Source organism: Cryptotermes secundus, unplaced genomic scaffold (assembly GCF_002891405.2).
Source record: "Cryptotermes secundus unplaced genomic scaffold, Csec_1.0 scaffold565, whole genome shotgun sequence".
Taxonomy (NCBI): domain Eukaryota; kingdom Metazoa; phylum Arthropoda; class Insecta; order Blattodea; family Kalotermitidae; genus Cryptotermes; species Cryptotermes secundus.
In genome coordinates this window covers 1,412,097-1,426,617 of record NW_019731581.1, presented here as the reverse complement: position 1 = coordinate 1,426,617, position 14,521 = coordinate 1,412,097, and the positions used below count along the sequence as shown (strand labels likewise).

Here is a 14,521-nt window from a genome sequence, read left to right as displayed (position 1 = left end):
TTTGTGTGGGTGCGTTTTTCTGTGTTTGTGTACAGGTAGAGGCCTTGCGACGAGCTGATCACCCGCCCAAGGAGTCCTACCGAATGTGTAAGATCTAGAAAAAACGAAGTGAACGGAGAAGTTCATGTAGGTAGGCCCAGGCCCATTGGGGCTGTAGTGCCAAGGAAAAAACATCTGAAATGAATTTGTAGCTATTAATGACATACATATTTTATGTTACGTAAATCTTTCTGTTCCTTCATGTGAGGGTCCGGTCCTTAGAAGAAATAATAGTTTATTCTTAGATTTCAGTTTCATGTAATGTGTGGGTTATAGATAGGACTGTAAGTCCGATAAAAGATACGAAACAAAACTATTTTCCTGGCAAATTTTAGTGAATGTCCAAATAAAAACTTGTATAAAACTTGGTTGAGCAACTTCGAGAATAAACCTAACGCCGCTCCACGCATCATACAAAGAAGTCACAGTATTTTCTGGTATATATATGGCTCTCGCGTGTCATTAATATTGTAATGAACTACACATTCAGGGTGGAGGAAATACAAAATTCTATTCAAAATTTTGGTGACAAGACCTGTTGGAAGACTGAATATCAGATTGGAGCATAATATTAAAATGAATACTCCTGCTATTGAAATAGGTTATGGGGCTGTGAAGTGGATTTAACTTGTTGAAGAGCGTATCACATGACGGTCTTTATTACTTAGACTGTAAACGTCCGGGTTCTGTTTCCAGAAAGTGAGCGTTTGTTTGCTTGGAACTCACTGAGAAAAACCAAGAGAGATATACACTATGTAAGATTTGAGGCTTTCACGGCGGTGACTATGATGAAAGCAGTCTTCTGGGATTTAGCACCGTGTATATGTGGTGTTAACCGACGTTTCGGAGGAACGTATCACCTCCATCTTCATGGTAGAAGGAAAAATATAAGAAATCCGCAAGCAGTCTGCTTTTACCGGTTCTCACGGTCTCTTCTCTTGTGGATTTCTTATATTTTTCCTTCTCCCCTGAAGATGGAGGCGATACGTTCCTCCGAAACGTCGGTTAACACCACATATACACTGCCAAATCCCAGAAGACTGCTTTTTTCAGAGATATACCCGTTGGTAAGATAGGAACTAAGGCTCTGAGAGTCAGCATGAGCCTTGCAGAGAGAGAAACAACTCACCTTGCCACGGTGTACTGCACTGTAATGTAACCCCTATACTTCTTGATGCTTTCTGCTCCATGGAGAAGCCTGGGAAAGAGCCGGTGCTGTTCTTGTGGTAAACCCCATTAATGATGATGTGAGGAACAGGGGAAGGAGAAGACTGAAGCTGAAGAGTGAAGAAGCAAGCGAGAGAAACGTTGATACCAGGAAGAGGCTGTTTTTCCAGCTCCTTGCTCCCCTTGCTGCCAGGGCATAGGATGTGATTCAATAAGCTTTTTATCGCTTCACTGTACACCCCAGCCTTCTCACGACGTTTCTGTTAGAAAGGGAAGACTTCCGCTGCCGCAATTTAAAAGATTTATGCACTTTTATGGGATTAATGCTAATTTATATCACGCCATCAATCAGTTAACCTAATGGCTGCGATTGGGTTAGTTGATTGACCGGTTAATTATATCAAATATCTTACCAAATCCAGTAGGTCTACGATATTACTAATAAATAACACCGAGGCATTAAAAATGAGTAAAGGATTCAGTGCCGTGTGCGGCAGAAAGGACATCATTTGAACAAATTATGAAATGACAAATTCTGTAGCTTTACAAATGATCATTACCCAAGTCGATTTTGAAATTCAAGGAAGCTCAAATATTTTTCTTACAAAAGATACTCGTAAAATAATTATATAAGTCTAGAAAATTGTCATGACATAATATTGTGGATAAAATGTAAGTTTTAAAAACAGCATAAATAAATTGAGATAACTAGCAGTGGAAGTGAAGATAAACAATTCCAGGACCCACCTGGAGGAACTGAGGAAAATACTTAAAATATTCGGTACACTGCCGGGATTCGTACCGACTACTCTCGAATGGGAATCAACATCACTTCCTGCAGGTCAGTTTTCTTGGTGACTGCCTCGGTTCACGAGGTATTTATAGGCTCCGTATCAGCTGCGTAGGTCATATGCTAGCGACATGGAAATACGCACAGTTCTGTCTTCTATGGTCACGGAGTTCTTGTGCGGGAAGCAAGTTATTGCTTTCCAAGGTAGGCACAATTCCTACATATAGTCTCACATTTAAGAGACCTATCATCATTGGCTGCCATTTTTCCAGTCGGCACGTATACCGGTAGTTAAAATTCGCACATCTGCCGCCGGTGTACTTTATGTTTCCAACTTGATGTTAAAACCGAGCGTGACTTTACCGGCAGACATATTTTTTTAATGGGAAGTTATCATAGGTATAGGAAAAGGCTGTACGGTTTCTCTCATTTACCACGCTGATAGACGTCACCAATGTAACATGGTTCAGAACTGGGTCTCTCGAATAGCATGATATACGTAAGTTTATGTTGTCACGAAAATCAGTCACTTACGGTCCATATGCCTAATATCAATGCTCGTGACCAAATGAAGCCCCGGCCTGACAGGAGTCCACTGTAAATGTCCTAAGAAGGAACACTGAAAAGAAAAAAAAGGATAAAACATAAAATCCAAGTCATGCTCACTGCTAAAAGTGTTCTCCAAGTACTAGAATCTACTCGTCACGTGTTCCTTTGCAAATCTCACCCTTGGCCGTGCTAATAGCATCAGTTTATCTCTCATGGGGAGCGACACTTGCCAGCATTGATTAATGGAGCAACTAATCCGTCCATCCCAAACACCAAGGCTGCCTGCTTAGCCCTTCCGACTACAGTGTCTTCAATAAAGAATTTTCCTGTTGAAGCAAGAGATCTAAAGGTGAAATTACAGCTGCATGTACCTGAAGCCATTTTATTCCTTTGCACAGAAAACAAAATCGCGGGAACACTGCAGGCCTTCATCTTCATCCGCTACGAAAGCGCCGCCAGTGAGGGTTAACATGTTGAAAAGCTCTGGCGCACTTCACGACGGAGCAGAAATGATTGAACATGTTTCGACTTTTCCCCCGTATTGAGAGGATTTGCAGATTCTCCCCGTGTAATGGCGCTAAGAAGGATTGGTGCGGCTCGGGCTAAATAGAGCCGAGGGGTCTGTGGAGATAAGGCGAGACGAGACGAGAGGGAATCTCAAAACTGGATCCGCTTAGAGATGGCGCTGAGGAAGGGACAGAACCCACAGGGTATACAGGGTGTGCATTTATTCATAAGCTATGCTATTTGACGACAATGCGTCAGCTGTAAAAGTTGCTTCACGTCTTTCTATTCCTATGTGAAAGTTACGTAAAGTTGAATGTGCAAGGGACATAATGAAGGAAAGGGTGAACCTAGAAGCAAACCCCAGTTTAAAATACTATCCTAGTATTCGGCTCTGCAAGATCTAGAATTGACATGAAAAGCTTACGTCAAAAAACCAGGACCTCGCTCTAGATCCGGAGCAAATATAATTATTTCTGTGCCTAGAAATACACAAGTGAACAGTGGATTAGGCGCGTTCTTAACCTTGGCTCTGGGTTGACGTGTGTAGCCGGTATCAAGCTTCTGTCATCTTTGCCTCAGGAGAATGCGCGAGCGCCTGGTAGGTAGACTACACGCGGAGTAGACTCAGTGTCTCTCGCAGGCGAAGAGAAAAGCACAGAGTACCGTATTTACGCTTGTAGGCTATAGGCCGCGTGCGTGTATAGGCCGCAGCACAATTTTCAGACAGAAATTATAGAAAAAATAATTTTCTTGGAATATTATTTCAGGAGTAGAACACTCTGTATTACTAATTATGAATATATTTTTTTTTAAATGAATTGTGATTTCGAATATTTCGAATATAAGCCGCCCCCCAGTTTTCCTCTTGAATTTTTGGCAAAAAGTGTGCGGCCTATACATGCGTAAATACGGTAGTTACGCTTACGTCACTTCTGAAATCGAGCCTCGTCCGTCCGACCCTTATAATTCGACGACAGGAAGTATGCAGCGACAATGATACGATAATCTGTCGTTATCTGCGATTCATGGGGTGTGGGTTGTGGCCTCAGGAGCCTAACGAGCCTGGAACAACATAAATAGCTCCGGATATGAATGTATGACGCCGCTACGACAAGAAAGCACAGAAAACATCAGTTTCATAGTTTGCTTTACCGCCGCCAATATCTCTGGCGCACAGTAGTGGTTCCGGTTCCCGTTAGGGTTTAGCTAGCTAACCGAGGCCGTTTTTGTTCCATGTGTTCTTGTATGACTGCAGCAGTGCAGCACGAGCGGGGCCCCCGGAAGCCGAAGCACCACCAGCACCACGGCAAGGATCTGCACCACCATCACCACCACCATCACCACATGGGCTCGCCTCCAGCACTTGGCGGGGTGCCAGTTTTACAGGCGCCTGTGGATGCAGCTTCTAGTGCGTCAGCCAAATTGCTGTTCCCAGGGGCGGCGCCACCGGTCAAACACTCGACGATCGCAGCAGCGACAAGTGGGGGAGATCACGCCACAGTGCCTGCTCCTCCCCCGGCCGCCGCCATGTTCCTAGCGCACCAGCCGCCCCCTCCAGGCCTTCTGCAGATCCTCATGTCAGCCGAGAAGTGTCAGGTAAACTTCCGTTGCTACACACACGTGTCACATGATTGTCTTTCCAATGGAATCTCACGAAACCTGTTATTTTCCTACCGTTCAACACAGACAGGCAATTTACCTAGAACAGAGACATAGCCCAGTCTCCGAAACGTCGTTTTAAATAAAAATATTGTGTTACATTTTACAGATAGGCCTACTTACGTCATACTTCTAGGTAAGAAATGCTACATTAATCCACTCATTATCAGTAAAGATCCTCATGTCTCTAGGAGACCTCTGAGCAAAATTATTAGGTAAAAAGTTTCCCGCCCAAGTAGTTTCCAATGCCTCCGGTAGATGGGTAAGCATCGGGTACCTCAGCCAGCCTCGCCGGCTTAACGGGGCTGATAGCGAGCACCATTTCCGGCAGGGTATATAGACTGGTAGAATATTAAAGGGGGACGTACAATAGACTATTAGTCGCGGTGCATGGGGAAACTCACCCCCTCCAATAATAATAATAATAATAATCACCAAGATATAAATGTGTGCTAGGCCCCACACATTCCATACGCTCTGTGTAAACATTCTATCGTCCTTCTGAAATGACAGCAAGAAGGCAACAGAAATAGCCAGTGAGTGCAGACTGCAAGATTTATGGGACTCCCCGACTGGGCTGCTATTTCTAATGGTGCCACCCGTCTGGCACGTGCTAATTTTCAGTTTGGTTTCTTACATGGGTCTGAGTTTCTTTCAAGACTGTATAGCACACACCAAATTTTCTCCTCTTGCTTTATCTTCACTAATCGTTGCCTGGTAACGGTTCCCAACAATACAGATTCCTCAGTTTCCGTGCCAATGGTTTTACCGGCTGGCAACTATCTCGCAATCCAATAAAAACACAGTTTCCAGCAGTTCCTGTCTTTTTGTGTGCGTATCTACCAACTGTCACTTGTTGTTTACCGGCTGTTGCGTAGTAGCGGATGGCTTCTTTTATTAAACTATACTGTCATCATGTCAAAATATTATTTTAATACGGAATTGTTCAGCTTTACGGACTAGGCCTTGTGAATATTCTCTTTGTTGTAACATATTTCACTATTTCTTCCCTTAAATAAACATTTTCTTTCTTGTGAGATGGCAAAATGCTAGAGATGTAAGCGCCTGACTAAATTGCTAACAGGAGTTCATCTGGAGCGCGAAGCTGAATGATGGGGAGCGACTGTCAGCTGTTAGCATCCCCCAGCCGAGCCCCCTACCCCTCGCTCTGTCGCCTACGTGGGAAGTCCTCCAGGTGAGTGTGATGTGTTCAGTTCACCACTTCACCTGCCAAATGGCTGCTAGCTTCATAGTCTCACATGGGCCTTAACAAATTTCATTTGCTTATGCATCGTAGCGGCCCCCAAATAAATAGAGAATTTGTTGTTGCGTTCCCTTCTCGATATTCTCCACGTAGACTTACTTAAAAATTCTTTCTCATCAGCTGAGTGAACAATGGCGTATGGCCTAGAATGAGATACGAAGGCTAGAAGGCTTAAACAGTGATTTGAGAAAAGCATGCAAGGAAGTTGTTGTGGCCTATTTTAAGGAGGACCTATTATAATGGAATTAACCTGAATTGACTGAGGAAAAATAAGAACTTGGAAGTATGATCGACCTTCAGAATCTGTCACATATGATGCAGGAGAGCTAATGACTACACAGCAAAAACAGATTTCTCCCGGGGGCGGCGGGGGCGGCGGGTACAGAAAAAATGTTTCTCGGGTTTTGCAACGTAAATTGATAAGTACAGGATATGCTCTGTTATATGGAGTGACCCGGAAATCAGTTACCTTACACATCCTGTCGTATTAATGGGAATGTTGAGATTTTAACCCGCCTGCCCGTCAAGTTGTGCAGTGATCATGTGAAGTCCCATTTGGAGCAATGCTACATTTCTAACGTGTCTTATTTGAGACACTTACCTAACAAGTTAACTGGCTTCTGAGCCCCCTGTAAAGTAGAATCACCAAAGGACACTAATTATAGGGGCAGCCCTCTTCTGTTCTTTATGGAAAAATTTAATGCTGAAAGTGAGAACTCCTGGCTACGTCACATGAAGCAGCTGAGGAACAACTTTACAGCATCTACATTATTTTCAAAGTTACCGCTTGTGAATTTTTTAAACCGTTCGTGGAAATGATCTGCACAATGCAAGATTTGAGATTTTCACGGCGGTGACTGTGAAGAATGCCATCTTTTTGGATGTGGCGCCGTATAGATATTGTATAAACCGACGTTTCAGAGGAACGTCTCCATCTTAAGGGTAGAAGGAAAGAAGGAAAAGATCCGCGAGCGAGGAACAAGCGAGAGACTTAGTCTGCAGCCACCTGCTCACGCTGGTTACCTCGCTCGAGGATTTTTACATTTTTTACCCTGAAGATGGAGGCAATACCTTCCTCTGAAACGTCGGTTTATATAATATCTACACGGCCCCACATGCCAGAAGACGGATATTTTCAATTAATCGACTTTTCAGAAAAATTTTTGCTAGCATAGGTTTACACTCCTTTAAACTTATCAAGATAATCCCATATCCTGAAAATGTTCATAATTTTATCATAATAGACCTGAGAGATTTTCGTTAGAATTAATTTCGCCTATATTGTATAATCTCTGAACTTACCAACTGAAGAAATGGACCTCAGTATAATATTGCTTCTCCGCGTTGTTTGTTGTTTTCAACCTAAAGTGAAAACTTAAAATTTACGTAATTCCATCTCAACTGCCGGATAATGACTTTTGTCAGAATTCCCGAAATTTTTCCCAAGAACTTGAGGTCTAAACTTCATTTAAGCCAACTACAGCTCCCTTACCTGTCCCTGATTTCGAGAAATAATTAATTATTCAAGCATTTGTGGTGAACTGGTTGGTAACTCAGCCAGTTCGGCTGTTGTGTTATATTTGTGGGACAGTTCGTAAAGCCACCGACACCGGAAGCAAGTATAGTCCAAATTACGCTAATTCTTTCATCTATTTTAGCTTATTCACATTCCACATCAGCGGACTGTACCCCTACTTATTATACGTGTTCATCTCCCTGCTTCTGTGCGTAAAGAAGAAAAAACAATACAAATCTGATTATAAAGTATCAATATTTTTAGGAACTAGAAGCCTAAAGGTCTCGGGTTCGATTCTCAATGAGGTCAATCTGATTTTTCAGTTGACCTAGTCTTTCCAGGAATCTTCCAGGCCAGTGCGTGAAGCTGGACCGATTGTTTAGAAAATATGAAAGCCTCGACATCTCACAACCCTATGGGGCCTCTACTGCTACCCTCAGGGATAACTTTTATTTTGTTTTTTATATCAACGTGAAGTTTATTTGTAAATTTATGGGCCCACCCAATAATGTAGGCGACGTTTGGCTATTTATTTTGAGATACTAGGAGAGAGAAGCAACGTGTATTAGCCTATCGATTTTATCCTGGAGACAAGCCTAGGTAAAGCCTGCTATATGCTCCGTAGCAACGCTAATCACGCACTGCTCCTGTGACTGACATCTGCCTGAAACCTCTTCCTCCCAGCATCCCTTTGACTTCTGCGTCTGTCTCCTTCCTGTTCGCGCATTGGCTACCCCTGCATTGACTTCTCCAAGAGAAGTTCTCCTATTGGTTTGCCGTAGGCCAAGCAACAGTGAGTGACTTTACCGACGCCCAGATGACAAACCGCCAATAAGCCAACAACATCTGAACGCCCATTGGTTGCCGCAAACAATCCATAACAAGCGCATTCACGAAATGTGGTCCAGGATGTTGCTAGTGCGCGAAAATTAATTCCTAACATACTGCACTACCGCCTATCTTATGAGACTGTTAGTAAGTGGCACAACAGCGGCCCCGAGTGTGATTCTGTCTCTTCATGAGCCCCCCACAAAGATCACGTTGTTGACTTGGCTAGTTCGATATTCATGCAGCAAAAGGAATGCCTTATGCAGGGCTCATGGCTGGATCAGCCAGCGCCTAAGCTTTCAGCAGACCCATCACAACTTCCACCACAATTTATTAGGAAATTAAGTTTTTAAGTGTACTGTCCTCAGTTGTCTGGTACTAGTTCACCGAAGTTTCTGAGGAACATCCTGCCTCCATCTTCAGTATCGAAGAGTAAGCCAAGAAAGACAGCACCAAGGAGAGTAAGTGATTAGGTCTTAGGCCTTGAAGGTGGACGCTACGTTTCCAGAAAACGCCGTCAAACTTGTACCAGACTGTACGGCGTCACATTGAAGAATGCAGTAGTAGGCTGTCATAGTCATCGCCATGGAAACTTGAAATCTCACTCGGACAACAATAACGGAAGTTAGGGCTACTGGAAAACGCAAGTGTCCTTCTGCTTGCATCTCAAACGTAACTCTTTGGATATCCTTATCCATCGGAGCGAAAATTGTTACAAATAAAAGCTGTAGAAACAAACGGAACAGTATTTTACGTCCAGGAGGAAGCCTTCGATATTTTCATTTTTCTAGGACTTAGGATTTCGAGACAGTTAAAAAAAGTTCCCTGGGCCGTCTCTTAAACTCGAGAATTGTTAGACTGCTATATTAGAAGAGGTCCTCTAGCGTAGTCGGTATAGCGACTGGTTATGAGCTGGACGATCGAGGGGTCGGAATTCGAGTCCCGGTAATGTCAAGAATTTTCTCTTCTCCAATCGTCCAGACCGGCTCTGGGTTCCACCCATCCTCCTATACATTGGGTACCGGGGACTCTTCCCCGGGGGTGAGCGGCAGGGGTATGAAGCTGACCACTCGTCTCCAGCTAATACCGAGGTCAAGAAAATGTGGATCTACACATCCACTCCCCTACACGCCTTCATGGCGTAGTGCGTACTTAGTTAAGCAAGGGACAATTTTACCTTTTACCTTTACCTAACACAGATTTTCCCGCAACATGTGTTCACCACCCGTTCGTCTGTCAGTCTGTCTGTGGCATATTGAACGTAGACTCCATTGCACAGAGTTTAGTTCAATTCGACGAGGGAGGTTCTTCATTTGATGCTGTCAGGAAATTCCATTACAAAAAAGAATTCATATTTCATACCCTGTAAAAGCATGGGGGGGGGCATAAATCCCTCCTTTACAAATAATGCCTATAGGCCACATTCAGCCAAGGTATCCCGTTGTCATGGATTACACGAAGAGACAACAACTATTTTAGCTCACATTGGAGCAAGATAAAGAACCCAAACTTGCGAACATGCGAGTAATGTCTTCTTTTTGAAATGTGTTCGTAAGTTAAATTTATATATTTCCGTAAGTTATGGGTCTACCGTGAAATTTGTTAATATTAATTTGTTAACATATTCGTAAGCGCTGGGTTCTCTGTTCGTTAAATTAACTGGGGATTCACAAAGTTCATAAATACGAACTGCTCTTCTCCTGAAAGTTCGTAAGCAGAGGTTCGTCTGTAATTGTATTCTGTGTTGCATATCTTGCAGGAGACGACAGCACGGCTGCTGTTCATGGCAGTGAGGTGGGTCCGGTGCCTGGCGCCATTTCAAACGCTATCCAAAAGAGACCAGGTAAAGTGGGTGTGTGTGGGAACATGAAGAAGAGTAATGCAATTTCAAACTAAGTACAAGATTCTTAGAGCTAAAGACTGTTATACCTACTGAATATTATAATTATTCTACAGTCACACCGCAGATATTGTGGTCAATCTGTTGTCTGTATTTGTAAAGCGTAAATGTTTTGTATAATCTAGTCAGCAAGTATTTTAATCCATTGTTTTGATATCTCTTTCATACCTCGTGCCCTGGAAACTAAGTATCATATTAATTATCTGCAGTTCTATGTTATCTAAACCTAAAAGTGCAACTCCTAATTCTGCTTAAAAGTCCTGCTCTGAGCCAGCTAAATTCAATTCGTATTATCACTATTTCCAGAAGTTCCATTTTAACATTACTTTTCTCAATCTTCCAAGAAGTTTTCTCATCAAAATTCTGCAACCATTTTTTTTCTTTTTCTTCTATTCAAGCTACATATATCATGAATCATAATTGTCTTACTGTCTTTCTGGATTTGTCCATTGTTAGATATTCTGCAAAAGGACACAAAGTTTCGACAGCTGAAATTGCTCCCATCCTCAGGTGAAGGGTACTTACTCAGCTGGGTTTCTTAGAAAGAGCAAGTCCCAGCCACTTAATGGTTTGATGATGGTAGGAGTTTTAGCTGTTGAAATATTGTGTTATATTTAGAAAGATAATTTGCCTAATAATAAGCGTAACACATCATCGTCAGAACCCTTCAGAAGCCATATAATCTTCTCATGTCAACTACAATAGAACGTGCAGCGCTGAATGAAATTATAAGATTCAGTGTTGCAGTAGAATAGTAGAGTTGTTGTATTCGTGTGTTTACGTATGACAACACTAAGAGGAGGATGTACCTTGAGCCTATGCCAGAATTCTGTTTTCAGTCACAGACGTGGAGAGATTAGTCAGAATAATTACTTGCACAATGCTTGGTCGCAGCTGCTGCTACTCCAGGAGTCTTGGAAAGAGCTTTTCTTACTACACTTGGCGCAGTGGTCCATTCCCTGGGACCTCTCAGCGCTTTTCGGCTGCAGCAAGGCCAGGGACCGCCTCCCTCAGGACGACATTACCAACAATGAAATCAAAACCATACAGGTAATTCCTCTCAGTGCTGTTGGCAACTATGCATAGTGACTCACCATTCTGCATTGTATTACAATTGTAAATGGTTAGGGCTTGCAGTCTTTGAAATATTATAATTTATGTAAAGAAAAATGCTTAAAATTACAGAGCTACTAACCCATCTTTATTCAAAGAAAAAGACTTGGAAGTAGAGGTTATTGATCCTTTTGTTATATTTTAATAATTATTTTCTATTTCGAAATTTTTACTTCACTTCATCGTGAAATGTGCCTGAAAATTGGCCCATTATTTGAACCTCAGGCTTAATTTCAGAAATTAAGATGTCACAATCAAGATAGATAATTAAATGTTTGCATTTTCATCCACTTTATCGTGTATATTACTCCAAAATGTTTATGTTCCTCGCCATTTTAGTCCACTTCCTCTACCTTGTAGAAATACGAAGCTTATGAGATCGCCTTGCTGTCTATGTGGCTGTATCCACTTCCCCTAACGCCTCAAAGCCAGAATAGTGGATCCAGAAGAGAATGATCTGTGTGCCTTTATATGTATCCCCCTATTGTTGCTAGGCAACGGCTCAGTAAACATGTTCCCGCAGCCACGAAGAATTGTTGGACGCGTCGTCGTTTTCTATGAGGTCCATGTCGTATGAAAGGAAAGTAGGCAATTAGTTATTTCCATAAATACCTCATATCCACAAAGGAGGTCGCTGAGCCAAATTCAAGGACGTTTCCCGCCCAACAGTAGTCTCTAATACCTCTGGTAGATGGGGGAAGCATTATAGATACCGCCAAGCCAGTAGAGAACTCGCTGGCTCGGTCGGGACTGATGGTACGCACCAATATCGGTAGGGTATAGAGACTGGTAGAATATCATAGAGGGATGCACAATAGATCAAACTGGTCGCGGTGCATGGGGAAACCCACCCTCTCCAATAACTAACTAACTAACTAACTAACCATTTCCAGAAATTCTTCTTCGGACAACGTAAGTAAGCCTGCTGTATGAATCAGCACGAATACTCAAATTGGGCCAAGTTTTATCCCATATTGTAGGCCTGCTCCAAAATATAGATATGATTAGGTCCAAAAAACAAGCTATTTACGTTCATGATTTTCCGAGTTAAACCACATTACGTACGAGTTCGTAATCATAATTTGGCTCATTACGAAATTAAACTCTATCATAATAAGTAGGTGCCTGATCTCCTTGCATGTTAATCCCTGGATTGTGGCCCTCCAGGCCAATACATAGGCGTTTTTTCCAAGATAGTTTTATTATCCAACCCTGAATTTAATTTTTAGGAAATCATGGGCAGGTTCCGCCAGCTCTCTCCAGATGGCAGTGAATGCGGTTGTATGAAGGCGGTTATCCTTTTTACACCAGGTGAGTGGTTTGTAATATTTTAAATCCATAATGAGGTATTTTCCAAATAACTAATAATCTATTTAATTTTTTCAGCTTGGAAAGTGCAATGCATATTTGTTTGCGATGGGGCGCAACAGCCTCTCTGTTATCATGACTGTCGCCATCCTTAGTTGCAGTCTATATATCTCACATCACGCTTGGCTGGACTAACAGTAAAAATCTGTGCCATTGTTTCTTACTGAAAATATCTGGAATGGTAACAATAATTAAGAAGACTATATCTCTGTGCTTAACACTATGTCATGGGAGCTTGTTGAGGGCCTCTATAAAGAGTTCCACATATTCTTAACATCGAAACTGTATCAAGACTCTTTATGCTTCTGGTATCTTTGCCCCACGGGGAAGAAGCTCCAGTACACATTGTAGAAGGAGGTCCTGGGGCCCTTATAGACAATGTGACAAAAAGAAAACGCCCAATGACCCGTGTCTTTCGCTCTTCAGTACATTCCTTTTGACTGATTGTTTGCCTGCAGAGTTCGGTTAGAAATTTAGTTAAAGACGTGGACGCGATTTTGTATTACGGGGATTTACATGCTTTAAATCGGAGACTGACCTCTCAAACGCTGATTGTAGCCATTCATTTTCGTCCAGAAACAGTGGGCCTGTGTGACGTCCAGCCTGTGGAGATGCTGCAGGACCAGGCGCAGTGCATCCTGGGGGATTACGTCAGAAGTCGCTACCCACGTCAGCCTACGCGGTTTGGCCGTCTTCTGTTGCTGGTACCAAGCTTGAGGGCTGTGCGACAAGCAACTGTAGAACAACTTTTCTTCAAAGAAACCATCGGCGAAATTCCAATTCAACGCCTCTTAGGGGACATGTACCATATGGAGAAGTATACATAAGAAAATTCTCTGGTTTCGCGATTTTGCAGTAGTTGTTAAAGCAGAACGGATGGAACAGGAGCTGGTCTCTTGTGCCCAACTGGAGGTGATATAAATGGAATATATTTCTGCAGACAGGTTGTCTTGGAACATTTACCAATATTATTAAATACACATAGGGCATTTCTCGCATCTATCTGCCGGTCCTATGGACCCAACTTCACTTTTCTTTCTTATTTATTACAGTAACACGAAATAAATGTCTGTAAATTTTCCTAACCTCATTTTCCTTCCAGAACAACAAATGTTATTTTTTTTTTTTGAAGAATTGACCCAAGGAGAAATTCACTGTTGCTATGGAACATGCAGTTCTGCCACACTTACCACAGAAGTTGATCAAGTCAGCCCATTCTGGGTTTACATTCCCACGTTCGAGTTCTCTGAGGTCTGTACCAATAACATTATTCCTTCTACATCTGTTCCTCTGATGCTGACTGATACTTCCTACAAATTTTTTAGAAGAGTTTCTTGTTTCCTTCAAATTCCAATTCTCGATTTGATTATCATAGCAATGTTATGTGGCAAACTATAACTTTCATCAGTGTTAACTTCATGTTCCTCTTAGGTCAGGTTATACTCCACGTCTTGTTAGTTTGCTTTTTCCTGAGGGTGAAAACAAATTTCTCACCCATCTTCAGTTTTCACCTCCAGTATGACATAACATCGGCTCCCATCAGATAATGGATGCAAGTTTACTTTTGTTAATATGCAAATCATGTACACTACTGACAGCGTGCATTATCTTGTAACGCCATTTTGTTCGTTCTATCCCTGCTGTTAACAGGCTTACCTTTATATGTAAGCACAGTGAATCAAAATGTGTGGAAAGGGGTTCAGAACCAAGTCACGGCCGGGGTAACAAATATCCTCTGAGTAGCTGAGAGCTACTGCTCTCCGCAGCTATTCAACTGCTCTGAAGATGGAGGCGCTACGTTCCTCCGAAACGTCGGCCAAA

The 14,521-nt window shown here is 42.4% G+C and overlaps 1 protein-coding gene across 1 annotated transcript in view; it reads left to right on the top strand.

Annotated features, from left to right (window-relative positions):
- The window catches only part of LOC111867198 (nuclear receptor subfamily 2 group E member 1), a 47,610-nt gene extending 33,089 nt beyond the window's left edge, over nucleotides 1-14,521 (top strand). Inside the window, exons 4-9 of the mRNA XM_023856816.2 lie at nucleotides 4,308-4,648; nucleotides 5,796-5,906; nucleotides 10,079-10,162; nucleotides 11,114-11,269; nucleotides 12,562-12,643; nucleotides 13,277-14,521. Of these exons, the coding sequence (XP_023712584.1) occupies nucleotides 4,308-4,648; nucleotides 5,796-5,906; nucleotides 10,079-10,162; nucleotides 11,114-11,269; nucleotides 12,562-12,643; nucleotides 13,277-13,527 (1,025 nt within the window). The 3' untranslated portion in view covers nucleotides 13,528-14,521. The remainder of the gene's footprint in view (nucleotides 1-4,307; nucleotides 4,649-5,795; nucleotides 5,907-10,078; nucleotides 10,163-11,113; nucleotides 11,270-12,561; nucleotides 12,644-13,276) is intronic.